Source organism: Pongo pygmaeus, chromosome 14 (assembly GCF_028885625.2).
Source record: "Pongo pygmaeus isolate AG05252 chromosome 14, NHGRI_mPonPyg2-v2.0_pri, whole genome shotgun sequence".
Classification (NCBI taxonomy): Eukaryota; Metazoa; Chordata; class Mammalia; order Primates; family Hominidae; genus Pongo; species Pongo pygmaeus.
The window spans coordinates 120,604,399-120,631,410 of NC_072387.2; the positions used below are offsets into that span (position 1 = coordinate 120,604,399).

The window sequence follows — 27,012 nt, forward strand, 5'->3', positions numbered from 1 at the left end:
TAAAAGGCCTCTGACATGTTGAGCCATCCTCTCACCTCAGCCTCTCAAGTAGCTGGGACTACAGGTGTGCAATACCATCCCCTGCTAATTTTCCAAAAAAAATTTGGTAGAGAAGGGGGTCTCCTTATGTTATGTTGCCCAGGCTGGTCTCAAACTCCTGGGCTCAAATGATCCTTCCATCTTGGCCTCCCAAAGCATTGGGATCACATGCGCGAGCCACCGCACCTGGCCCCACAAGTTTCCTCTAGCACCATGAGGGTGGCTTCAAATAGGGTGGCAGTGGAGGTGAGAGGCCATCAGCCACAGGAGGAGCGTGGGTGGCAGGGCAGGAGAGGTCAGGGTGCCTTCCAGGGGTTTGGGCCTCAGCGTTGGAGTGACGGAGCTGCCATGACCTGAGACGGTGGAAAGCGAAGGGGCCTCGCAGTGAGCTGGTTTGGCCTCGTGGTGAGCTGGTTTGGGGTTCAGGGCAGAGGCTGCGCCTGGAGCAGAAAGGCACCTGACTGCTACACTGGGGGCACATAGTGGGCCTCGGCACTCCACCTGCCGGCAAAATCATTTTCTATAACGCCGCATGCCTAAAAATGGGCCGATAAACACAAACCAGACCACTCTTCAACCTGCCTTCCAGCCTAACTCTCTTAGGCCAGAGCTGGGGCCAGGCCGGCTTGGGCGTCGCGCTTGTCAATCATCTAGAACGGGGTGTGATTTGAGCGAGTTGGGATCCCACTTCCGACAGCGGGGCGGGGGCGGTCGGGAAACCGGAAAAAGCTTCCAATGGCTGCGTTTCCGGCGGCGGCGCGGGGGCAGCTGGGAATCCGGAATGCTGCCCGATGGCCCTGGGTCCTCGCTATGGGGCAATCCGGGCTTGCAGGCGAGGTAAGGTCGACTCCATTTGGCCCGGGGATGGTCACACGCGCTGGGGCCGGGACTGCGGTCGCCGGCGCGGCCGTTGTCGCATTGCTCTCGGCCGCACTCGCGCTATACGGGCCGCCACTGGACGCAGGTACCCGACCGCTGAGCGCCTCTGGTGGCTCGCGAGGGGGAAGCGCCGCCGAGGGGCAGCCCGCGCGCGGGGCCAGGGCGCCTTGTGGCCTGCGGGGCGGAGTAGGGAGAGGCAGGAGGCCTCCTGGAACGGCGCGGCGACGGCTGGGCGCGGCTCGGGGTGACGGGAGCCTCCGCGCGGGGTGACAGAGGGGCAGAGGGTGGCGCCGGGCCGGAGCCAGTGCGCGTCCCGGGAGCGGGCGTGAGCGGCGGAACCCGCGTGGTGGCCGGGGAACGGGGGGCCGAGGGCCGGCAGGAGGACCCTGGGGCGCCGCGGGGCGCTGGTCGGATCCGTTTGCTCTGCTCTGTCCCCGCTCCCGGTCTGGGAAAGATGCTTGCCAACTCCGGGCTTGCTGTTTGGTCCGAGCTGGAGACTGGGGCCCTTCTGGGGCCCAGGGACGCGGCGGGCGTGCAGGCGAGCTGGTTGGCTGAGCGGGCTTCGCGCACACCAGGAGCAGGGCGGTGTCTGCATCCCCAACTTGAAGCCCCAGTGCGACTGGGCAAGTACAGACCCTGCACGTCCTTGGACCAGCTAGGCCTCCTTCGCCCGCCCCGTGTCAGGGTGTGTGTGTGCGTGCAGGAGGTCCCTTGGGGAGGGAGGTTCACCTGAGTCATCCCCAGAACCTGAAGCGCTGGCCAGATGTACCCGAGGGCCCTGCCCTGGCCTTGGCTGGTCCTTGCACGCTGAGATACCTTTTCAAATAGAACGGGTTAGGTAGAAAGAATTTAAACAGGAGCTGAGCAAGTGCTTGGAGCCCCATCTCTTCATAGGGTTTTTTGTCTTTCTGTTTGCCTTGTTGGTATTGGTGTATCTGACATATTTTATACAGGAAGTAGTTCGTGTATATCTCATTTCTCATTTCTCATAAGGAGAGATTGCTGTTATCCACCTTGGTATGGAAGATAAATAGAAGCTCAGAGAAAGTGACTTAGCCAGGATTCTCCAGCCAGTGAGTGGCCGAAATGGTTAAATGCACCATTTGTTGCTGTAGTCATTAGACAGATTTTACCTTGTGTGTATGTTGGGCATCGTCAGAGAGTTTTGGCTTTTTGTTTTCATCAGCACACACTGAGAATGCATTGGGTGGTGCTGAGAGAGTACCCTACACTGCACCTCACTCACACCAGCAGGGAGGCTTCTTAACACTTTATTTATTTATTTGTAGCTCTTTACCTTAAATTAACACACCTTGATTAGTAGCAAGATTTTTCATTGCACTTGGTTGAGGATTTATTATCAGACTGCCTAAACTTTTACGAAAAGCCAGGTAGAGTTGTATATTACTGAGGCTTTAGGGAATATTTCAGTTAACTTAGGGATTGTTGTTAGATGCTCTAAATTAGTTATACTTCACATTAACTTAAAGTATTTTTGTTTTTTTAAGTAGAATTTTCCAGTACTAAAAGCACTTTTAGCACAAAGCAGCAGTGATAGTCTTCCCCAGACATGGTTCCTTAAAACAAAAGCCAAACAAATTTAACTTGTTCTTCCAGACTCAGAATTGTCCTGAAGAGTTACTGAATGGGATACATCTTAAGTCACCTATTGTCAAGGCCTTTTTATCCTTCAGAACTTTGATGTTTATATGTAAATGTTTCTGTGTTAACATTTGAAATGTTAAGTTCAAATGGTGACGTCAGTAAGTCAGCTGGAACTTGCTTCACTGCCAAGTGCTGGGAAGTTTAGTTGACCTGCTTTGGCCCTTTTGCTAACAGAAGCTGTTTATCTTAGGTGAATGCTGGTGAGCAGCCTGGATTTTACTTTGCGTTAATACAATTCTAGTTAAGTGAAAATGCTATACTTCTTATTTTGCCTTAAAATGGCAGCATTTTACACCTACTGTGTGCCCACAAAAATAAAAACAAAAACATGGCAGCACTTTGGTAAAATAGTGTCTTACGGCCTGGCTTGTCCATTACTAACCACAGCATCTGCACAGGTTTCTCTCTGGGCCCCAGTTTCCTTATCTGTAAAAGAAAGATAAACTGGCTGTTAGTGAGGAGAGTGAATCACGATGTCTTTACTTCATCAAACATTTATCAAGTGTCTTGTTCTGTGCCAGTCTGTGTTCAAGGTGATTGAGTCCCACATGGAAGCAGTCAGTGCTGCAGCTTGCGGATGGTGCCACATTCCCTGTGGGCAGACAGTAGTAGGTGGTGATTCTCCACCAGTCCAGACATAAGAACTTCCTTCTTATGTCCAGGTCAACCCCTACCATGTAGGTTGTCTGTGTGCTTGAAAGGTTTCAGAACCCCACATGTAATAATAGTTACTTTTGGTATCACTTTGAATTTTTAAAATTATATAGCAAAAAAGTTACTATTAATTATGTTATGACTTTAAAATAATTTTAAGCTAGCTTACATTTGAGAGCCATCTTCCTCATGTGTAAATCTTTAAATATTCAGTTTCTAGATGATGCTTCTTGTTCTCCAGGTTTCTTAGACCCAGCCCTTACAGTAGCATCATGGCCAGGGAACTGGGAATCTGACAGTCTTGAGATTTCACAACGGAACAGGAGCAGGAGGAGGCGACTCCCACTGGTGGGTTGATCAAGTTGCTATGAAGGTGATTTGCACATTTTGGGCTCCAAAACACGACCTTCTATATAAGATAAAGGAATAGCTCAGAACAGGATTCCCCCCTCCCCATGTTTTCTTCCTAGGTATTATGAAGATTGCTATGTGAATGTAGTGTGTTTTTACACAATCAGAATTGATATTTTTGGCTTGTGGTAAATGGGACTTTAATGCTTAACCTACTGTAGATAAATCTGCCTTAGAAAGTGGCCCATATTTGTATATTTGATGTTTAAGTCCCCTGATATCTTATCATTTTAATAAAGATTACCTTGAAGTGGAGGAAAAATTGTATGTGTTCTTGTCGTTATTTGAATAACAACAAAAATTAGTATTAGCTTTAAAGCCTGTAGGTTTTAAGCGTATCCATGCCTGGACTCTAGCATATCTCCTCTTTCTCAACCAAAAAGATCAGAAAGGTGCTATCCCAATACCAAAAGTACTGGGAGGACTTTCAGCAAAGTGTGACGCAGAAGGGAAGCTTTTCCGCTCTGAGGCGCAGATGCGGAGAGGACGAGCACTTGGAACAGAGCATACCTGGGAGCTCTGGTGCTGCAGTTGTGACCCTGAGGTGGCCCTGCCGTGCCCTCCTGGGGGTGTTGGGCGACACTGGTTGCAGAGGGGCAGCAGCGCTCCCCTCCACCTGACTGGTGCTCCACCTTGACTCATGGATGCAGCTTAATTTTGTGTCAGATCCTTTCTGGCAATGTATAGGTTATTTCAACTATGAGGCAAAGTGCAAATGGGTAGTTCAATGTGGGTTTATGATATTTGCCCTTTTTGATATAGACATTAAATATTTCATACCTCACCTATAGTACTTTTTTAAAGACTTAAATCTGAAATTTAAGATACAGATGTTTATAAGATATGAATCTTGGATATTGGGAGAAAGAAGCCTCCTGGAAAATGTACAGTATTATCTGGTGGAACCATTTTATTCCTTTTCTTATTGTGAGAAATACACATTTATCAAGTATTACCATTTAGGAGTTGTTTTCATCAGGCAGGGTACATTGATATAAATGTTAATTTTTAACATCCGTAAGTTGAAGTCTGACTAAATTGTTTTTCTCTGTGATTTCATAAGTCACAATTTATATTTTATATGACCTTAAATATTTAATTTGAACTACTGGTATATTTAAAGGTGCTAAAACTACACGCATGCATCTCTACTAGTGGTTCTTAACCCAGGCTCATTTTGCCCCGCCCAGAAGACATTTGGGAGTGTTGAGATATTTCTGGTTGGCACCACTGGGTGTGTGTGCATGCACTGCTGACTGGGTAGAGGCCAGGGATGCTGCTCAGCATCCTTCAGTGCATAGAACAGCTCCCCACGACAAAGACAGGGTGCTGATCGATATCCATAAATGGCTTTTTTTTTTTTTTTTGAGACAGAGTCTCGCTGTGTCACCCAGGCTGGAGTGCAGTGGCATAATCTTGGCTCACTGCAGCCTCCACCTTCTGGGTTCAAACAGTTCTTCTGCCTCAGCCTCCGGAGTAGCTGGAATTACAGGCGTGCATCACCACGCCCAACTAATTTTTGTATTTTTAGTAGAGATGGGGTTTCACTATGTTGGCCAGGCTGGTCTCGAATTCCTGACCTCAAGTGATCCACCCACCTTGGCCTCCCAAAGTGCTGAGATTACAGCGGTAATCTCACTGTGCCTGGCCCCATAAATGTCTCTTCTAGACAAGTGTTTTGTTTTAAAACCATAATTTAGCCCACCTGGAGGGATTTCAAGGATGGGTGCATCGGTCCCCTGCAGGTAGTGCCGCAAGCCTCATTGTGTCTGTCCTTGGCCCACAGTTTATAGTGATTCTGTGCCAGGTCTTGTGTGTGGGTCTGGAAGAAGGTGAAAAGGTTTGGGGTTGGGCTGAGCGCGGTGGCTGACGCCCGTAATCCCAGCACTTTGGGAGGCCGAGGTGGGCAGATCACAAGGTCAGGAGATCGAGACCACCCTGGCCAACGTGGTGAAACCCCGTCTCTGCTAAAAATACAAAAATTAGCTGGGCATGGTGGCATGCGCCTGTAGTCCCAGCTACTCAGGAGGCTGACGCAGGAGAATTGCTTGGACCAGGGAGTCGTAGGTTGCAGTGAGCCGAGATTGTGCCATGCACTCCAGCCTGGCGACAGAGTGAGACTCTGTTTCAAAAAAAAAAAAAAAAAAAGGATTTGGGTTGATGGGGATTCATAGGATCTTTTTATCTTGGGGGAATCCCAGCATCTGCTCTATCAGCTAAGGCAGTTACATCTACTCATAAAGAAAATTCCTTCAAAAATTTTGTTGAGTAAAAAGTAAAACTGTAAGAGTTAAAAGACAAAGCTCTTTTGCCGTGAAACACTCAGTCAGCTTTGGGCTGCTGTCAGTGGAACTTGTGACACTGGTTTTTCTCTGCTGCTGAGATAATTGGAAGGATAAAAATATTGAGTGCCTTGTTTGAAAAAATATTGTTTATATTTGCAAAGATCCTTTCATTCTAGGGAGAATGTATGCTTTATTCATTGAGCTCTATAGAACATACCAGCATTTCTCTCATAGCCGAGCTGTTTTAAATATTAAGGTAAAATATACAACACAGGAAGCTCTTCAAGAAAGGCCAGTTGAAGTGTAGCTGTTTAGAGACAACTCAAGATGATGAAATTACTTTAAATGCCACTTTGAACCCAATTTAAGAGGTGTGCCATATTTAGAATGCCATTTCTAGGTTATTTAATTAATACCCAGTTGAGTGTTGGAATACAGTTGGGAGTAATATGATGAATCTGTCGGACTTCTGAGCATCCCAGTGGATTACAGGTGGGAGCTTGCTTTCTAGTTTGTGAGGAGAGAAAAGACCTAATAATCCTAAAGGGAAATTGAAATGAAGTGATAGTTTATTAAGTAATCATTTTTTTACTTGATAAAACTTTCTGGAAAATTAAATGGTCTTCCAAAATTTCAGATACATTTCAAAAATAAACCTGATAGAAATAGCATATGTTGTCCTGGTGGGGTGGCTCGTGCCTGTAATCCCAGCACTTTGGGAGGCTGAGGTGGGCAGATCACTTGAGGTAAGGAATTGGAGACCAGCCTGGCCAACATGGTGAAACCCTGTCTCTACTAAGAATACAAAAATTAGCAGGGCAGTGTGGCAGGTGCCTGTAATCCCAGATACTCGGGAGGCTGAGGCAGGAGAATCGCTTGAACCCAGGAGGTGGAGGTTGCAGTGAGCAGGATCGTGCCACTGCACTCCAGTTTGGGTGACAGAACTAGACTGTCTCAAATGAATAAATAAATAGCATGTGTTACTATATGTGTTAATTACATGTGTTCAGGCTGGGCATAGTGGTTCATGCCTGTAATCCCAGCACTTTGAGAGGCTGCAGCTGGCAGATCACTTGAGGTCAGGAGTTCTAGACCAGCATGGCCAACATGATGAAACCCTATCTCTACTGAAAATACAAAAATTAGCCAAGTGTGGTAGTAGACGCCTATAATCCCAGCTACTCAGGAGGCTGAGGCAGGAGAATTGCTTGAACCCGGGAGGCAGAGGTTGCAGTGAGCTGAGATCACACCACTGCACTCCAGCCTGGGTGACAGTCAGAGTTCGTCTCAAAAAAAGAAAAAAAAAATTGCATGTGTTAATGTAATTTTGAACATCATATTTGCTTACAGAAATCCACTGGGTACAAATCTATAGCATTCATAATAACTGGAGAGGGTTTTGGCTAATGGGCTATTATGTGTACTAACAATATCTGTTTACCTTTCTGAATTATTCATTTTTCTTGTCTTTCAGTTTTAGAAAGAGCGTTTTCGCTACGTAAAGCACATTCAATAAAGGATATGGAAAATACTTTGCAGCTGGTGAGAAATATCATACCTCCTCTGTCTTCCACAAAGCACAAAGGGCAAGACGGAAGAATAGGCGTAGTTGGAGGCTGTCAGGAGTAAGTAGCTGATGTGCAGTGTTGGTGTTTAAAAAGTCAGTTGCTGGCTGGCTGCTTACCTGCCTGTTATTCACGCTGTCTAGTTTGACCTCAGTAATCATTTCCAAATGCAGCCTGATAGGACACTCAGTATTTTTCAGTGATCCACTTTTTGATTAACTAGGAAATAACTCTGAGGAGCCCTGACTGAATTACTCCCTCGTGTGTGTCAGTGTGAAGTTTTGTTGTAGTGGGGAAATGAGCCTGTTTTTTCCACTTTCTGCTTTCCGTATTTAACTGGACTTCATACCACAAGCATGTTTTTTGTGTTTAGGATAGAAACGCTCAGCAACCTCTTGGTTTACTTTGTCAGTTTAAAGATGTTACTGAAAGTCATTTATGAAATTTGACAGATCCCTAGCTTGCTTCTGTTCTGTTTTGCTGCCGTGTTTGGTACGTAGCTATTTGTAAGTTGTCTTTGGGTGTGAAGGATACCTTCTGCCTCTGACGGAAAGCCTGTCGCGGCTCCTCTTTCTGTTTCTGCTTGCTTTCTGTTTGCATGTATGTGGTATCTCTCTTTACCCATCCCTCCATTTGCAGCTGTTGATCGTGCCATAGGGTGTGTTAGAGTTGTTACTGGATCAGGTATGTGTGCATTTTACATGCTGGTGATGCTGCTGAATTGTCCCCCCATTGCGTTAGTGTGTGCTGCCTCCCAAGAGCACCTGTTCCCTGCAGCCCTTGGAGGACCTTTGCTAGTCAATTCGACAAGCTTTCTTGTTGTTTTAATGCATTTCTCTTATTAGTGAGGCTTGTTTTCACATGATGGAAGAGTGTGTGCCTGTATGTTGCCTGTTCTGTACTGTCTTTTGCATTTACAACGCTTTCTATTGACACCGCTTTGCAGGAGAAGGCCATGTAACGTGACGTGTATGAGCATTTGCCCAGGTCTCTTTTTCTTGGGTTAGCAAAACATTTCACTCCTCGGAATGGACATAAAGGTTGCATTTGCCCATCTGATGCAGGGCAAGGCTCTTCCTTTCTGTGCCTGAAGTGCCCTTAGACCTGGAGAGCCAGGGATTCCAGAACAGTGAGGTGGAAGCAGCTGGGTGGTGGGTGCCATTTCTTGTTTGTTCCAAGTGGCCCCCATCTGGCCTTTGCTGACTGTTACTCTTGGAGGACCGGGTCTGCCCACTCTGGGACCCTATCCATGCCTGACTGCTCCGAACATGTGGTTGTCACTTTCTTCTCTCCAGGCAGAAGCCTGCGGTCAGCTCCTTGAACATTCACATTGCAGAGAGACTGCAGGCATTACTGCCAGAGATTCACTCTCCTGAAATGCATGAAGGTTTTATGTAAAAGATTGACATTTCTGGCTGGGTGCTGTAGCTCATGCCTGTAATCCTAGCATTTTGAGAGGCCAAGGCGGGTGGGTCACCTGAGGTTGGGAGTTTGAGACCAGCCTGACCAACATGGAGAAGCCCTGTCTCTACTAAAAATACAAAATTAGCGGGGTGTGGTGGTGCATGCCTGTAATCCCAGCTACTCAGGAGGCTGAGGCAGGAGAATCGCTTGAACCCAGGAGGCGGAGGTTGCAGTGAGCCAAGATCGCGCCATTGCACTCCAGCCTGGGCAACAAGAGTGAAACTCTGTCTCAAAAAAAAAAAGACATTTCTAGTCGAACCTGGTTCATGTTCATTGAACATTTGCTGAGCATCTTCTAGGTGTTGGATTTGTGCTGTGTGCTTCATGTCTCTGTTATTTATTGATAAACCATGTCTATATTATTTTTGCCTGTTTTTTATTGATAACCTATTTATTGATCAAGGTATGCTTGATACCTTATTCTCAGAAGTTTTTGACTCTAAATACCTTCTTTTTAGGTACACTGGAGCCCCATATTTTGCAGCAATCTCAGCTCTCAAAGTGGTATGTTTACTTAAAATTTCTTTATTGGGATTTTTCTGGTAGAGAGTTTGATTATTTAAATATGATTAAAGCAAATGTTTTCTGATAGAAATCTAAATAACATCTTAGGGTAATCATAGGCAATAGAAACACCTTTAAGTCTATCCTGACATCCTGTTCATGAACAAGATCACTTCAGTTGAAGTCCATTTTTTTTTTTTCTTTTTTTTGAGATGGAGTTTCGCTCTTGTTGCCCAGGCTGGAGTGCAATGGCGGGATCTCGGCACACAGCAACCTCCGCCTCCTGGGTTCAAGCGATTCTCCTGCCTCAGCCTCCTGAGTAGCTGGGATTACAGGCACCTGCCACCACACCCGGCTAATTTTTTTTGTATTTTTAGTAGAGACAGGTTTTCTCTCTGTTGGTCAGGCTGGTCTCGAACTCCTGACCTCACGTGATCCATGCACCTCGGCCTCCCAAAGTGCTGGGGTTACAGGTGTGAGCCACTGCACCTGGCCTCAATTGAAGCCCATTTTTAAAACCTGCAGCGTGATTTGTATTGTGCTCCACCAAAGTGCACCTGGGATGCCTTTGTAGGTCCCAGTTGAAGCAGCTGATCCTGCCGTTTCCCACGCGCTGAGCAAGTGCTAACGGCCGGCCTCTTCCTGTGACCCTTCCTCCTGGAGGGTGACCAGGCCGAGCTGGGCCATGCTGGTGTGCGTGGCTCTGGCCCTGCCTCTGCAGTGGCGGCAAAGTCTTTCTTGTTAGGTATTGTGCTCTGCGCCCTGGCCCTTTGCTGAGCCACCTGGCTGGGTGTAACCCGAGCTAGTACGTTTCTCATGCGTGTCGGTGTCACCAGGGCTGAGTAATGAGCGCTGGACGCCTGTGTCTGGCGGGTGGGCAGCGATGCCGGAGCCTTCTGGAGCCTGTGGACTGGGTCCCTGAGTCGGCCTCTTGTGCTCCTTCCTCAGGGCGCAGATTTGTCCCACGTGTTTTGTGCCAGTGCAGCCGCACCTGTGATTAAGGCCTACAGCCCGGAGCTGATCGTCCACCCAGTTCTGTGAGTTGCTCTGCGCCGGGTTCTCGTAGGTTCTCTTTGCCTCCTGCATCGTTTGGGGTTTTGGCACTGACACCGACAGCGTCCTGATGGATTTTCCATCCTCAGAGTTTGTCAGCAGGTGCTGTAGAGGAAGTAGGGAAATGAAGGAGCCCATTCTTCTGTGGTCAGAATAAGACAGACACGGAGGGGTGGAGAGGTGGGTGAGGGGAACTTGGGCCTGTTGGAGATGGCCGGGGCCCAGCTCCAGAGGCAGGGAGGCCCTGTGGGCTGTGTGTGACAGGTTTGCAGAAGGTGGAAACGAAGGGCCTCTGAGCAATAACAAGACCCTTCCTGCACTCGGCACATATGTCTGGTGCCAGGCCCTAGCCTGCGTTCCATGGGTCAGTGTGGAACTGGGCAGGCAAATACCTGCCCCTGTGGGGCTCCCCAAGACAGCCTGTGCTGTAGAGCTTGCTGTGTGGAGGTGTTCTGTGTGCCGTCCAGGATTGTGGCCACTGAGGGCTTGAAACGCAGCTGGGAGGCGCGGGAGCAGAGCTTTTGCTCTTGTTTACTTCTCATTGTGTGTGTCTGCACCGACTGGATTGGGCTGTGCTGCTCTGGAGACAGAGAGGAGGATGGCAGGTGGTGAAGGAAGCACAGAGAGTGGCAGCAGGGAGGGGCCGTGAGAGGGGGCAGAGGGGCGTTCGGGGCAGCCGCACAGTGTGATGACGCCTGGGTTGAGCCCGGCCTCTCCACACCAGAGAGGAGACGGCGCGGAGCTCCAGGTGGGGTGCTGTGATGTGTCGGGTGACCAAGAGGTGCGGGGCTGGGCCCCAGAGGGTGTGGGGCTGCTGTTAGGGCTGTGGCTCTGGCCCTGAGTGAGCAGGGCAGGGCCAGTGTGGGTCATAAAGGCTCCTTGGCGGCTGTTGGGCTGGGCCCCTGGGGCCGGGGTGGAGGCTGTGGTAAGGACCTGTGGGAGGGAAGGGTGCAGTCAGATGGTGAGAGGGGCCGGATTCTGGGTATGTTTGGAAAGTTTGGGGGCAGAATTTGCTGACAGATTGGATTGGAAAAGGCAAGTGGCATGGACTCCACCAAGGGTTTTGGTCTGAGCAAGTGGTCACTCCATGTGGTGGAAACGGGCTTGGGTGGGATGAAGATGAGGCGTTGGGTGTGGGGCGCAGTTTGGCTGCCAGTTAGACATCCAGGGAATGTGGCTAGTGGGCACTGGACAGTGGGGACATGGACTTGGGAGTCATGCACAGGTGGACGGTGCTTAAAGCTGGACGACGAGGGAGCAAGAGGCGGAGGGGGGCTGGGGTTGGGGGCAGGGGGACTTGGCACTCAGATGCTGGGAGCACGGGCTGGGGAGGAGGCAGCAGGGGCTTCCAGGAGTCAGTGAAGCCGCTGTTTCCAGACAGCTCTAGAAGGGCCTGTGTGTGCGACTCTGGGTCAGTTGGAGATGAGGCCTGAGAACAGTTGGTGCATCTCACAGTGCGGGGTGACCCTGACAAGGGAGCTTGTCGGGGAGGAAAGGGGACAGAAGCCTTAATAGTGTGCTCTAGGAGAGGTCACACCGAACAGGAAGGAGTTCTCAAAAAGCAAACCCCTGCCTTGTTCTGAATGAGAAACTGCAGCAGGATCAGTGCGTTGTGTGGGGCCTGGTCTATGAGCACACAAAGTAGGCTTTACAACCACACATGTATGTGATGGAAACAAACTGGCTAACTTTAGAGGGCAAAGATGATTTTGAAAATAGCCATCACTGTTTCTAACTTGTCTTAACTGTTGAAAGCTAGGCATCTAAATCTGGGCATTAAAAGACAGATCAGGGAGAGGCAATGGCCACATGCAGTGTGGGGCCTGGTTTGGGTCCTGAAACGGGAAGAGGACATCAAGAGGAAATGGGAAATTTGGAAAATGCTGTGGTTTAATGAATAGTATTAACCAATGTGAACTTAGTTATGCTGATCCGGAATGTGGATGTGTGAGGCGTTAACCTCAGGGGAGGCTGGGCGAAGGGTACATGGGAGCCTTTTGTACTGATTGAATAATAAATCTAAATTACAGAAATTATTTAAGAGTCATTACTATTTGTAAATTATTTTTTCAAAATAAAATGTAAACAAATACATGACAGTAAATAAATGAGAAATTGTGGGTAACCATCCTGGCCTTCCTTTCCTTCTTTAGCGACAGCCCCAGTGCTGTTCATGAGGTGGAGAAGTGGCTCCCCCGGCTCCATGCTCTTGTCGTAGGACCTGGCTTGGGTAGAGATGATGCGCTTCTCAGAAATGTCCAGGTAATGTGTATACTCACTCACTTCCCTCATGACAGGCTTAGCCCTTAGGCGTGAAGTTGGAACAGAGGCATTTCTCTTGCATTTTGTGTAGTGTTCCATGTGCCTCTTCATGGCATGATTGAGATAAGATTTGAGGGATGGAGGAGAAACTGAATGCAAAGGTGGTGAGGAACTGTGCTGAGATCTGCTTCCCTCCGGGCCCGACTGTTTTCTCACGGAGCAGCTGCAGGAGGTGTGTGTGTGGAGTTGCTCAGATGTTTTATGTCTGATGTGAGGAGAGGGTGAGCAGGACTGAGGAGCTGACAGAGGTTTGGGGTCAGGCCTGGGTGTACCTCCCAGGCCAGCTCTGTGTACCTGCCAGCTCTGTGTTCCCTGCGTCCTCTGACGCTCCCTGGGCTGGTGTGTCTCTGCTGGGGGTTGTGCTCCTGTGGAGATGCATCTCAGGGATTGCCCTCTGAGACCCTTTCTCGAGTTCCAGGGGACCCCTGTTAGAGCTCCTGGGGGAAGACACAGTGTGCCAGATGGCCTGGTGCCACAGGGTGCTCACTGTGCAAGGCGTGGTGACTGCATGGGGATCAGAGGCTGGGCATTAGTGAGGGACTACGCTTAAAGCCCTTAGAAGGTGCCTGGCCATTTTGTGTTCCCCAGATCAGCAGTCACCCTGAAAATGCCAGCCATCTGCATGGCACTCTGTTGGGTGCTTAGTTAATGGAGGAGTCTCTGAGGCTGCGGGGCTTGAAGGCGGCGAGTGACGGAGCCAGCAGTGCAGGATGAGTCCTCTGAGGGGCAGGCAGACGCAGGCTGACACTGCACAGACCAGGGAAAGCGGCGTAGAGTCGGCACGGGAGCCCGTCTTTGAGCTTTAAGGTCTTACCCGCTCACCGGGAAGTAGGAGGTGGCCATGTTTAGGAGCAGTAGAACCCTCTGTCATCCCCGGGGAGAGGCTTTCAGTGGGGAGTCCCATCTGCAGGCTGCAGGTCTGCAGTGCACGGCTGCTGCTCCCTGTCCAGCTCTGCAAGCTGGGGGTGCGGATGAATTAAAGGTGAACAAGCCAGAGTTCTCTGCTTCAGGTTATTTTCTTTGTGAATTTAAGTTCATAATTTAAAAACTGGTATCTTAAAAAACCACTCTACTGCGTGGAAGTGTGAAAGGTGGGAAGTGAGGGTGTGCGTCGCTGTCCCTGCAGCCCAGACTCCGGACCTCGCATTCTGGTTCCCGCACACTCTTGCCGTGGTCTTGAGAGCCCTCAGCTCATCTAGCGTGGGCTGCCGCCTCCTTGTCAGCTTCCAGCTCGTGTCTGGCGCGGAGCAGAGGCTTCCTACTTCGTCGACATTCCTGAATGAGGTCATCATCTGGTGTAGGCCTGAAAACAACCCGATTAGGTAGATTTCTATTCATAGCCCCATTCTTCTGATGACAGATTGAGTCCTGGCAAGGATTCAAGACGCCCGTGGGATCTTGTAGCAAAGAAACTGCAAAGATGGTTTTTTAAAAACGACTTTATTTAGCTGATTTACCTACCATACCCTTCACCCATTTAAAGTGAACTATTCGGTGGCTTCAAGTATATTCATAGTTGTGCAACCATAACCATGATTAACCTTAGAATATGTTTATTGCTTCTAGAAGCAGCCCATCCCCGTTAGCATCTGCTCCCTGTTCCCCAGTCTCCCCAGTTCCTGGCAGCCACTCAGCTAGTATGCTTTCTGTCTCTCTGGATTCGCCTGTTCAGGACATTTCATATGAATGGAATTACGCAATGTGTGCTATTTAGTGACTAGTTATGTCACTGCATAATTTTATATTTAGAGCTACCTGTGTTGTAGCATGTATCAGTATTCCATTCCTTTTTGTATCTAATATTTCACTGTACGCATACACCACCGTTGGTTTATCTGTTCATTAATTTATGGAAAATTGGTTTCCACTTTTTGTGTGGATGTTTTCACTCCTAGGTGTCAAGTGTTTCACATTTTGAGGCCCTGTCGCTGTTTCCTATAGCGGCTGTTTCCCATAGCCGCTGCGCTGTTTTCCATTCCCTCCAGCAGTATGCGAGGGCTCTGATTCTCCACATTGTCCCCAGCACTTGTTACTGTTGTCGTCTACTTAGCAGCCACTCTAGTGGGCGTGGAGCGACCTCATTGTGGTTTGGTTGGCATTTTCCTGGCAGCTGATGCTGTTGAGCATCTTTGCATGTGCTCATTGGCTGTTTGGGTATCTTTTTTTGTTTTTTGTTTTTTTTTTGAGACAGATTCTCACTCTGTCACCCAGGCTGGAGTACAGTGGTGTGATCTTGGCTCACTGCAATCTCCACCTCCTGGGTTTAAGTGATTCCTTTGCCTTGGCCTCCAAGTAGCTTGGACTACAGGCGCCCACCATCACACCCAGCTAATTTTTGTATTTTTAGTAGAGATGGGGTTTCACCATGTTGGCCAGGCTGGTCTCGAACTCCTGACCTCAGGTGTCTACCCGCCTCAGCCTCCCAAAGTGCTGGGGTTACAGGCGTGAGCTACCACGCCTGGCCTGTTTGGGTATCTTCTTTGGAGAAGTGTCTGTTCATACCCTTTCCCCACTTTGAAAACTGTTTTTTGCCTTTTTATTTATTACTGACTTTTAGGAGTTCTTCATATACGTTCTAGACACAGGTTCCTTATCAGAGAGACGATTTGCCGATATCCTCTCATTCTGTAGGTTGTCTTTTCACTTCTTTGATGGTTTTGTTTACAGCACAGGTTTTTAATTTTGAAGTCCAATTTAGCTGTTTTTTCTTTTGTCCCTTGTGCTGTTGGTGTCTTATCTCAGAAGCTTCTGCCTACCCCAAGGTTTACTCCTACATGTTAAGAGCCTTATTGTTTTGGCTGTTACTTTAGCTGTGTGGTGCATGTCGAGCTGATGCTGGTGTGGTAGAAGGAGGCTCCAGCGTCAGTCTTTGCTTGTGGGTGTCCAGCTGTTGCAGCACCATGTGCTGGAGAGACTCCTTTCCTCCCAACTTGTCATCCTACCTGACAGTCCGTTGACCCTAAATGTGAGGGCTTATTTCTGGACTCTTGTTTCTGTTTTGTTGATCTGTACAGCTGTACTGCAACTGCCTGGTCTTGACTGCTGTGGCTGCGTAGGAAGCCTTGACATCGGAAAGCCTGAGTCCTCCAAATTCGCTCTTTTTAAGGTTGTATTGGCTCTCCTGGGTCCCATGCATTCCAGTTTTGGATCAGCTTGCTGATTTGTGGAATAGGCAGCTGCAGTTTTGGTAGGGATGATGTTGAAACTGAAGATCAGTTGGGGGTATGTCTAACAACATTAAGTCTTCTGGTTCCTGGGCTTGCTTTGAACCCACGTTGTCTGAATCTGGAGCGCAGGCTCTTGACCAATGCACCTGTCCTCACACTGTGCTCTTTTCACACTCATTAACAGTGTGTCCTGGGGACTTTTTCATGGAAGGATATGTGGATACTCATTATTTTTAACAGCTACATCAGAATTTATGGATCTACTACAGTGTATTTAGTTCATTTACACTGTTTTCAGCTTTTTTTTCATGTTAACATCAGTGGTGTCCTGAATCTATGTGTTTTGTCCACTCTTTTGGGTGAAGTTCCATTGCTGAATCAGAGTGAGGACGTTTAAATTTTTGAGAGATGCCCCCAGATTTCTCCTTAGTGTACCATGGTTTGCTTTCCCATGGGTGGGGACACCCTTCTACACTGGGTGCTCTGATGCTGCAGACCTTTCTAGGAGACCCATGTAACATTGCATTTTCCAGGGTTTGAATATTCACTTTTGACTACTATTTGCAAATACATTAAAAGAAAACACAGAAACAGATGAAAATGTCAGATTGTTACCAAATACTGCAACATGAAATCAGAAACTGATCTAAAATCTGAATTAGCAGCAAAAGCCTGCCAGTTTTAGCAGTAAAGCCAAACTCAGGGCAAGCAGACAAAGAATTTTTATTGTTAATAAAGGGAATAAGCTTCCATGAAGTCTTAGTTACCTGCCTCCCTGGAAGGGGCTTCAGGACACACTGCTAATGCTCGGACCAGTGTCAGAGCCAAATACACACTTTCCTACGGCTGGAATGTGCGTCATAAACAGGCTGAAATGAGCACTTTGTTAGGCGAGCAGCTAATGCTTTGTTAGCTTTCAAATTTCATGTAATATACATGGCTTTAGTTTTCAATACTTTATTCTTAGCATGTATTTTGTTTAATGTTTTCTATTTTAATGTTTTCTATTATCAGGTGTCTATCAAGTCAAGATCACTTTACATGCTACTGCAGTGTATAATCTTGTCACAATGTATTGGTTCATAATAATAAAAACCACCAAATATTGATTACATATATGTGTGTGTATCTATACATGTAGTTTTTTTTTTTTTTAATAGAAAACCTTTGAAACCTTCACAGTAATCCTATCAGGGAAAAATGATTCCCTGTTTATTATTGTTGTTATTTTAAAACATGTAAGTAAAGTGATATGAAAAATACATAATGACTAATGATTTGGGGAATTTTCAGGAATTCAGATTTCTTGCCTCCGAATGCTGCATATTAGTATCTGTTGGAGAACTGGAAGCCCTCGCTAGGGCGGGGGGTGTCTTCATGGGTTAGCCTAGGAGCCCAGCTGTTGTTTATAGTGTTTCCACTGGGCTTCGTCTTTCAGAGTTCCCAGTGTCCTGCCTTATTTAGGGGCTCTGCGAGTTCATTGGGTCTTTCTGCTTCTCTATTTTATTCATTTACTTGATTATTTTCCATTTATTGTTTGATGGCCTGATGTTGCATTTTATTAAGAGTCTGCTCAATTTTCTTTCACTCTTGGGAAAAGTGTCTTAGTCTGTTTTGTGCTGCTGTAGCAGTACCACAGACTGGGTAGTTGATAATGAACAGGCATTTACTGGCTCACAGTTCTAAAGGTGGATGTCCAACATCAAGGTGCCGGCATCTGGGGAGGGCAGAAGGGCAGGAGAGAGACCCTTATGCCCCTTTTAAAGGTCATTAAATCCACCTATGAGGACACTGCCACATCACCTTTTAAAGGCCCCACCTCCCAGGACCCTTCCATTGGCAATTAAGTTTCACCATGAGTTTTGAGGAGACACATATCCACACCATAGCAGCAGGCGTGGTGCTCAGTCTGGTTTTCTCTTCTGGCAGGGCATTTTGGAAGCGTCAAAGGCCAGGGACATCCCTGTTGTCATCGACGCGGTGAGTTGACCTCTCTCCTCCTGGCTCAGACTCCCAGAAGGCCTGTGCAGTGAGCACGGCTCCTTGTTCTGTGCAGGATGGCCTATGGCTGGTCGCTCAGCAGCCGGCCCTCATCCAAGGCTACCGGAAGGCTGTGCTCACTCCCAACCACATGGAGTTCAGCAGACTGTATGACGCTGTGGTGAGTCAGTGGACCCCCTGGAGGGTGGACGCAAGCCCCATTCATCCTGAAGAGGGTGAAGGACGAGCTCCATGCTTCTGCCCAGCCTGTCCCTGTGGGCACATATGCAAGTAATCGCTGTACCTCTCCCAGCGGATGGCGCGTCTTCCCATTAATGCGCTTGGATTGGATGAACGATGGTGTAGTGGGCTTGGGACAGGCAGGGACTCGGGTCAGCCAGCCCCTCCTGCAGTGCACTCTGGACAGATCACTTTGTCTGTGTCCTGAGTGCCTCATCTGTAATGTGATGATGGCATCTGCTTCACGGGGTTGTGAGGATGAGATGAGGAAACCTGTGTAAAGCCGTGAGTCCCCACATGGTAAGTGTCCCATCAGTGTTAGTGCCCAGTACGACTGGAATTTGTATTACTCCTGCAAAGCTCTCAGAACCCAGCCTTGGGTGGTCCTCCTTCAGCCTGCTCTGATCAGGTAGACGATGGGCACTGGAGCAGGCACCGTGTCAGGATTTGCTCGGAAGACTCACTGCAGGTGATATCCTGGGCATCCTCCTACCTACGCGGCCTTTAACAGGTGCCTGGGTGATCCCGTTAGACACGAGAGCGTGAGTCTCATGGCGGATGGGACAGGTGCCTGGGTGATCCCTTTAGACACGAGAGCGTGAGTCTCATGGCGGATGGGACAGGTGCCTGGGTGATCCCGTTAGACACGAGAGCGTGAGTCTCATGGCGGATGGGACAGGTGCCTGGGTGATCCCGTTAGACACGAGAGCGTGAGTCTCATGGCGGATGGGACAGGTGCCTGGGTGATCCCGTTAGACACGAGAGCGTGAGTCTCATGGCGGATGGGACAGGTGCCTGGGTGATCCCGTTAGACACGAGAGCGTGAGTCTCATGGCGGATGGGACAGGTGCCTGGGTGATCCCGTTAGACACGAGAGCGTGAGTCTCATGGCGGATGGGACAGGTGCCTGGGTGATCCCTTTAGACACGAGAGCGTGAGTCTCATGGCGGATGGGACAGGTGCCTGGGTGATCCCGTTAGACACGAGAGCGTGAGTCTCATGGCGGATGGGACAGGTGCCTGGGTGATCCCGTTAGACACGAGAGCGTGAGTCTCATGGCGGATGGGACAGGTGCCTGGGTGATCCCGTTAGACACGAGAGCGTGAGTCTCATGGCGGATGGGACAGGTGCCTGGGTGATCCCGTTAGACACGAGAGCGTGAGTCTCATGGCGGATGGGACAGGTGCCTGGGTGATCCCGTTAGACACGAGAGCGTGAGTCTCATGGCGGATGGGACAGGGCTATCTGTCATGTCGTGTGTCTGAGGAAGACTTTGCTTTTTCTGTGTCTTCCTGTGTTGTCATAGCTCAGAGGCCCTATGGACAGCAATGATAGCCATGGATCTGTGCTAAGACTCAGCCAAGCCTTGGGCAACGTGACAGTGGTCCAGAAAGGAGAGCGCGACATCCTCTCCAATGGCCAGCAGGGTAAGTGGCGGCTGCCCTCTGTGCATGGGCCGGTGCCAGGTCAGTCAGTATGGCCACACCGAGCGTGAGCCCTGGAAGACCTCTCCCGTGCACACCCGTGTTCACACGCATTCACACAAAGGGATTCCTAATGAGCTCGTCAACCACACCTTCTTCAGAGTCCATGTTTTGACTTTTCACTGTTTTGCCAGGGGAGGTGACAGTGATGAGGGCAGGCTTTCGAGCCGTGGGCCTTACCCGTTGGTTGAATTCCCGTGCCTCAGTTATGAGAAGCAGTCTGGCAGGAGGGTGCCTGCAACAGCAGGGCACAGTGCGGGGTCCCGCGTCTCCAGCTGCCACTTTCATCTCACCTGTGGCATCCACGATCCATGCAGTTATTTGGGTATTTTATTGCATTTCATTCTCTTTTATCAAAATGACTGGAAAGTGCAGAAAAGCCCTGAAGCTGATGCTGGTAGTGGAATCTCAGGCACTTAGTGTGGCGTGTCTCAGCCGGCCAGTCCCACGGAGCCTGGGGAGGCTTCAGCAAGAGCCAAGTGAGAGCAGGGCAGAAGCCGGGCCCAGCGTTAGCGAGGCATCTGGGGAGTCATGCCCTTGTTAGCTCTGAAAATGGAAGCCCCCTCCATTCAGCTCTGAACAGATGATGAGCAGCGAATGCACTCACCTGCTGAGCTGGGGGGCTGCTGACTAGGTACCAAAATCAGGGTAGAACACTGAGGCATCTGTGGGCGGGTGTGTGCACATCCACACTTGTACACTCACGTTCACATGCACATATGTGCACACGCATGCACTTATACACATGCACAGTTGTGCTCACAGCCTCACACACGCCCTCGCACTCACACACATGCAGTTGTGCTCACAGCCTCGCCCTCGCACACTCACATGCAGTTGTGCTCACAGCCTCACGCACCCTTGCACACTCACACACACATGCAGTTGTGCTCAGCCTCACATGCGCCCTTACACACTCACACGCAGTTGTGCTCACAGCCTCACACATGCCCTCGCACACTCACACACACATGCACAGTTGTGCTCAGCCTCACATGCGCCCTCGCACACTCACACTTACACACATGCAGTTGTGCTCACAGCCTCACGCGCCCTCGCACACTCACACATGCACAGTTGTGCTCATAGCCTCACACACCCTCGCACACTCACTTACACACATGCATGGTCATGCACACAGCCTCGCACATGCCCTTGAACACTCATCCACACACAGCTGTGCACAAGGAACACAACAGATGTTCTCAGAGGGACTCTGACACCTTTGAGATGAGAGTTTTTAATCACTGGAAGGCTCTCTTGGGTCTAACAGGTTCAGAGAATGTAACACCTGGTTTTCAAAATATTTTCCAAAGAAATAGAGAATTCCCACATACATAGGCATACGTGACATTATGAGGCCGGTGGAGGCCTCGCTCGGTGTTGCCCTGTATGGCTGAGCTGTGGTTTAAGGTGAACTCTGGAGTAGTGAGGGCTGGTTCCCCGGGAGCTGGTGGGAGGAGCTGGAGGCTGGCGCTGCCCTGCTCAGAGCTGTCTGCTTGGGCTCGTCTGAGGCGGTTCCAAGCTGCGGGTGTCTCCACCAACCTTCTGTGCTACACAGCGGGGTCTGGGGCAGCCTCACCACTGCGTGTCTTGGTTTCCCCTTCTGTAAAACAGAGGCTGCCTCCAACCCTTGGAACAAACAGGGAAGAGCCGTAGCGGGCAGGATGTGAGTGGAGCCTCAGGCTGCTCCTGGAGGGTGTGGCTCTGCCTGCCGTGTGGCCTTCCACAGCCGTGGCTACTGTCACATTCATACACATGGCCGTGCTGACACCTGCTCTCATTTCTGCCCTGTGTAGTGCTTGTGTGCAGCCAGGAAGGCAGCAGCCGCAGGTGTGGAGGGCAAGGGGACCTCCTGTCGGGCTCCCTGGGCGTCCTAGTACATTGGGCGCTCCTTGCTGGACCGGAGAAAACAAATGGGTAAGGCCACATGTCTTCATTTATTCTACTTTGAAACCGTCTGATTTTTCTAAGCTATTTCAGTAGCTCATGCGTTGAATAAGTAGCCCTGGAAACACTGAGAATGAACTCTAGGCTTCACTGGAGAGATCTCGGCACAGGTGAACCCTCTTGGCAGAAGCTTCCACCCCACACTTGGGCCTGGGCCTGTCCATCATTCACTGTGGATGGGGCCTGGGGCAGGGGTGGTCTTCAGAGCTCTCCAGAGAGTTCCGAGATGCAACCAAGGCCCAGCAGCATGCTGTTCTGGGAAGTTGAGTGGTTTACTCTCTGTAACACAGAATACTAAGATAGAAAACAGACAGGGTCAAGGCGTACTTAGACACTTGTTCTTAAAGATATGAATTTTCTTTAAGAGACAGCAGAATTCTAGGACCAGGGCCCTTGGCCCAGTTCTGTAGTCAGAGAATTTTATGAATGCAAGCAGTTCCCATACCTCTAAGCATCTCCATTTCTCTTCTGTGAGCCCATCAGGGTGGTGGCTGCAGGTGCTAGGTGTGGCAGACCCGGGCTTCTGGAGGGTGGGCAGGCCTGTCATCCAGTGGCCTCATCTGTCCTCATTGCCGGGATGGCAGAGTCTGGGACCATCCCCCAAACTAGGTGTGTCCACATGAATTTGACAGCCAAGGAGGCAGGGTGTGGGCAGTAGTCTTACTGTTCATTCTGCTGGGTTCACTCTCGTTCCCTCCGCCCCCTCCCAGGAGATGGAGCCCTGGTAGCAGGAATCCACATTCTCAGACCTCAGAGGCCCTCCACACCCGGGCACTGAGAGCACAGTCAAACAGGGCTAAGCAGCTTGTGCCGCCTGGCTTTCCCCGGGAACACCTGGCCCGCTGTGTGCCCTGGCCCTGTCTCCGAGTACATAGACATTTCCCGTGTGCCTCCTGCAGAGAGTAGTGGAGGGTTAATGGTGGTTTTCGCTGTGATAAACCTGCTTTCTCCTCAGAGGCCTATCAGTCTTGAAATTGACAATTTGGGGTCCTGAGATTGAAACAGGAGTCAAAACCAGAGCCCAGGGTAGCTGCAGCCCCCGGACCACGACGCCCACTTCCCCACACCTCCTGCTGTCCCCTTTTCTGCAGGTCCAGCCCTCTCCTGGTGGCTGCGTTTGGCGCCTGCTCTCTTACCAGGCAGTGCAACCACCAAGCCTTTCAGAAGCACGGTCGCTCCACCACCACCTCCGACATGATCGCCGAGGTGGGGGCCGCCTTCAGCAAGCTCTTCGAAACCTGAACCCACGCAGACCAGAAGTAAACAGGCACCTCGGATGGGGGAGAGCGTGTGTGATGGGAAAATCCGGACCCACGCGTGTGCTGAAGGCGCACGGTGCTTGCCAGATTTTCAACTTGAGCGTAAATTGGTTGCTGTTGAGAATTTAAGAATTTGGAATATTGCAGTTTTTGGCTAAACTTATTGCGTGGTTGGAGATGTTATGGTGACACTAAACAAAGTATTCCTGAACTTTCCTTAACTCCTTGGTAGTAACTGGGAAGACAGAAATGAAAATCACATGAGAATGAAGAATTCTTTAGCAGCTCAACAGAATTTCTTTTTCGGCCTGCTCCCAAATCGGCGAAGTTTCTACTTGTTACTCTCTCTGCCGACGCCCTTCATTTCTCCCCCGCTTCCCTTCCCTAGTCTTTCCTCCGGCAGGGAGCTGGGCAGGGGTCCCCAGGTGTCTCCCTGAGTCCCGACTGCACTGACTGCGTTTCCTCTGACTGGGTCCCTCAGAGGGCTGTTTCGTTCTCCAGCTCATCTTTTAAAGTGGTGACTGGCTTGGTGGTATGTGGCTGATTGACATGCTCCAGGGTAATCAGTGGTGACTTTGTTTGGAAACCCTTTTGGAGGTACCATGGGAACAGAAGGAAACATAGTGACGCTGACCCTTGAGTGTGTGGGCAGGGAGCTCTGAGACGCTCTCCGGTGTCCGTGTCTACACAGAGGTCCCCATGACACCCACCAGCCCCAGCAGGGCAGACCGGACCAGGGATGGGCATGGTGAAGGGCTGCAGCCTGGGGTCTGACGTGGCCCCTAGTGCTGTCTCAGGAGAAGGCTCTGGAGGACTTGGGGCATGCTGGGCCTGGTGCAGTGATGGTGGTAAGGAGACCCGGGGAAACACAGTATCGTGGTCATGTATGTTTAGGAAGCAGCACAGCCGTGTCCTCAGGGATATTCGCGTCCAGTAAAGACACTGGTAACTGCAGTTTCAGCAAACACGCTTCATGGCAGTGTCGACCTCGGGTTAGCTTCTGTTTGTGTGGATGGTTTTCCTGGAGCGGCCTGACATTGACGTGTTCTCTGGTCCCATGTCTTAGCGGGGTGTGGTACGGTTTCGTGCCTGACCCGCGCATTAGGGTGTTCTCTTATACTTTCAGTAGCGTCTTTCCACAGCAAGGGCCAAACCCTCCTGGTTCCCTTCAGAGTCTTTTTGGCCTGATGATGACTCTTGAGTGATACCCTGTGATGCAGACATGCCCCAGATGGATTCTACTTTCTTTAAAACTAGGAACTTTCAAGATTAAAAAAAAGATTGTCACTACTAATTTGACGCCTAACTTCAGAAGCTTCACTGTCTACACGTGAACTTTTCCAGAAAAACTGTGCCATGGGCATTTTTTCCTCTGGGGAATTAACATCTAAATTCTGGTAACTATTAAAAGACAGATCTGGTTAATTTAAATCGAGTGTTGTATTTTTTTCCTTAAACAGCTAAAGCTTACCTTTCAACTTTCTTAGGTGAGGATATTGTGAGATACCTGGGAGATAAAAATATCTAAGCCTGTCTGTGTGAGATTGGCCTTGAAGGATAAGCCCAAGGCAGCCCCTTCTTTCCTTAGGAAATACGATTCAGCAGTCACAGGAACTATTTGTATGGTTTTTGTTACTAAATTTTTGTTCTAAGTAAAACATCCCTTTGCTTAAAGGAGAGAATGAGTTTTTTACGAGCAGCTCATTGCTTCCCTGTTCTTTCTCAAACCCACGTATTTCATGCACTCGCTCCAGCCAGACACGCTCCCAGGAGCTTCCCTGGACCAGGACAGCAAGGGGAAAGTGTGTGTGGGTGGGTGGGCGGCCCGTGAGGCAGTGGCCTGGCTGTGGGGGACAGAGTGCCCCAGTACTGAGCAGCCCTGTCGAGATGCCTCATTGTAAGGAGCCCTCTGGGGACTTTTTCTATGTGGGTAGCTTTACTAGGGTGATTTTCTAGGTGAGTGACTTCTGAACTGTAGACAGGAGACCTGTACCTCAGGGTCACGGTTAAACGATGAGCAAGGCTGTATGCCCAGTCACGGGTCCCGCTGTTGCCTGTGCCCTTGGGATTCAGAGATGCCAGTGCGACAGGGAGAGGCCTGGCCCAGGGTCTGCGAGCGGGAAGAATGGAGAGGGGTCACCCTGCTGAGTCACTGACAACTGTGGCGCTGGACTTACCACAGAAAGGCGAGATCAGGGGCAAGGCAGGTGCTTCAGAAGGCCACCGGTCCTGTAACCCAGGCAGCCTGCCGTGCGCTGGCCGCCACCTCTCGCTCAGGAATCCTGTCTGTCACACCTCGCCAGCTGGCTTTCAGCCTGGCTGCCCTGACTCCTCCGGAACCAACCTTTCCCTGGCCCAGCTTGACCCCATCACTGCTCTGCACAGACCATGGCCACCAAGACGGCCTGCGGCTGTCAGGATGTTAACTGCAGTGGGACTGCAGACGGGTTCTCAGCTGCATTTTTTCTATGGTGAATACGTTACTTTTGTACTCAGAGAAAAAACATAAGATTGCGTTCTTGCTGGGGGAGGGTGTCCCGGGGTTAGCATTGCCTGGCGTCCCACCTCTGCTTCAGACTGTGCTGCTGTGTGGCCCACCCACCTCACCCATCCCCAGCCCCTCCCTCAGGAGGTAACAGGCTGCATCCTGCTGCCTCCCAGGGTCCCTGCTCTTCTGTTCCTGTGTTTGTTCCCTGGGCACAGGGCCAGCAGGTCTCACGCACAGGCTCATGTGCTGCCGGATGCTACTGAATGTCTGACACCACTTCACTCAATCAACGGTGAGTCTGTAGCCACAGAACGCAGTGAGTGTTTAGGCTCAGTGACTAACAGACGCCAGTGGGACACTGTTGGTTGCCTTACTTTAATGCTGACCTAGCAGCCCCGACAGGAAGCTTTAACATAAAGCCTTGACTGTGAGGAGCATGGGTGCGTCTTGTCGTGAGCAGGTTCGTGGCTGTGCTCCATCCTCAGCCCGCTGATTTTTGTTTTTTTGTCCTTTGATCCAGCAGTTCCCACGTGGATGTTGTACTACTTCTGTCCTGGAGAAGAAGAGTGAGGTCCAACTCTGAACAGACACCACATCACGTGGCACAGGGGGCTGATGGGCGTAATCAGGTTCAGAGTGCCTGTTCCCTCACCGGCCTGTCCCAAAAAGCTTGCCGGGTGCTTAGAAAGGGCCCCGCTACCTCCAGCAGAAGGCCAGGAGCTGTGCGGCACCTGCAGGAGGTGGCGGGGGCCGAGCAGGACCCACGTCCCCGTGCTCAGCGTCCCCTCCAGCCAACTTGGCCCCTCCCTCATGCCCTCCCACCTCATTTTTCATGGGGGGGGGCAGTTTCTCTACTCAGAAAGAAGCACAGGCCAGGCGCGGTGCCTCACGCCTGTAATCCCAGCACCTTGGGAGGCTGAGGCAGGAGGATCACTGGAGGTCGGCAGTTTGAGACTAGCCTGACCCACATGGAGAAAACCCGTCTCTACTAAAAATAAAAAATCAGCCGAGCGTGGGAGTGCATGCCTGTAATCCCAGCTACTCAGGAGGCTGAGGCAGGAGAATCCCTTGAACCTGGGAGACAGGCAGACGTTGTGGTGAGCCGAGATCACGCCATTGCACTCCAGCCTGGGTGACAAGAGTGAAACTCCGTCTCAAAAAAAAAAGCATGGTCACGGGGGATGTCTGGGCCTCTGACGGCCCCACGTCTGTGTGACACCTACCTGTTTGAGACCAGGTAGGTCTCATCCACTCGGCTCCTGGGGTGATGTCCCTGACCTGGGTGCGGCACTCACCTTGATGTTGATGCCGTGGGCAGTCAGGCCCCGGCGCAGGGTGTCGCATGCCTCCAGCAGGGGCTGCCTTTCTAGGAGCTGCTGCCGCCGGGCGTCCCCCGTGGCCTCGGGCATGGCCAGCACAAACTGCCGGACCTTCTGCCGGAACCGCACCAGCTCGTCCACCACACCATGCAAGGTAGCCTCGCTGCCGTCTCCTGAAACGCACTGAAGCCAGCAGGGCACGGTTACATCCCCTGGAGACTGTGGATGCCTCCCTCCCCACCCCATGGTTGGGCTCTGGGCCGAGACCCACCCAGCCCAGCTGG

At 50.3% G+C, this 27,012-nt stretch overlaps 2 protein-coding genes across 9 annotated transcripts in view; one reads left to right on the forward strand and one right to left on the reverse strand.

Annotated features, from left to right (window-relative positions):
• Nucleotides 1-691: 691 nt before the first annotated feature.
• On the forward strand, nucleotides 692-24,352 carry NAXD (NAD(P)HX dehydratase). Of its 4 annotated transcripts, none has more exons than XM_054445878.2 (10): nucleotides 692-876; nucleotides 7,408-7,558; nucleotides 9,421-9,466; nucleotides 10,415-10,503; nucleotides 12,673-12,781; nucleotides 17,938-17,988; nucleotides 18,065-18,169; nucleotides 19,535-19,655; nucleotides 21,512-21,632; nucleotides 22,754-24,352. In XM_054445878.2, exons 1-10 carry the CDS (start codon nucleotides 831-833, stop codon nucleotides 22,902-22,904), a joined length of 990 nt encoding a protein of 329 aa, XP_054301853.2. In that variant the 5' UTR covers nucleotides 692-830; the 3' UTR covers nucleotides 22,905-24,352. The 4 variants fall into 4 exon arrangements, with proteins under 4 accessions (XP_054301853.2, XP_054301856.2, XP_054301851.2 ...); XM_054445876.2 differs by having other exon boundaries at nucleotides 771-1,003; XM_054445879.2 differs by lacking the exon at nucleotides 692-876 and adding an exon at nucleotides 3,480-3,585.
• A 1,413-nt stretch (nucleotides 24,353-25,765) lies between these two features.
• Nucleotides 25,766-27,012, reverse strand: part of CARS2 (cysteinyl-tRNA synthetase 2, mitochondrial) — a 73,246-nt gene continuing 71,999 nt past the window's right edge. For 3 of the 5 annotated variants that reach the window (XM_063651148.1, XM_054445863.2, XM_054445865.2), the window contains 2 exons: nucleotides 26,705-26,911; nucleotides 25,766-25,962 (listed from right to left, as the gene is read on the reverse strand). In XM_063651148.1, coding sequence (XP_063507218.1) covers nucleotides 25,891-25,962; nucleotides 26,705-26,911 — 279 coding nt within the window. In that variant the 3' untranslated portion in view covers nucleotides 25,766-25,890. The remainder of the gene's footprint in view (nucleotides 25,963-26,704; nucleotides 26,912-27,012) is intronic. The other 2 variants (XM_054445862.2, XM_054445864.2) reach the window with 1 other exon arrangement.

Coding starts and splice junctions, on each gene's coding strand:
- NAXD (XM_054445876.2), top strand. CDS start 775: ATGGCTGCGTTTCCGGCGGCGGCGCGGGGGCAGCTGGGAATCCGGAAT. Junction 12,782..17,937: donor CGCTTCTCAGAAATGTCCAG/GTAATGTGTATA, acceptor CTCTTCTGGCAG/GGCATTTTGGAAGCGTCAAA. Junction 17,989..18,064: donor TCCCTGTTGTCATCGACGCG/GTGAGTTGACCT, acceptor TGTTCTGTGCAG/GATGGCCTATGGCTGGTCGC.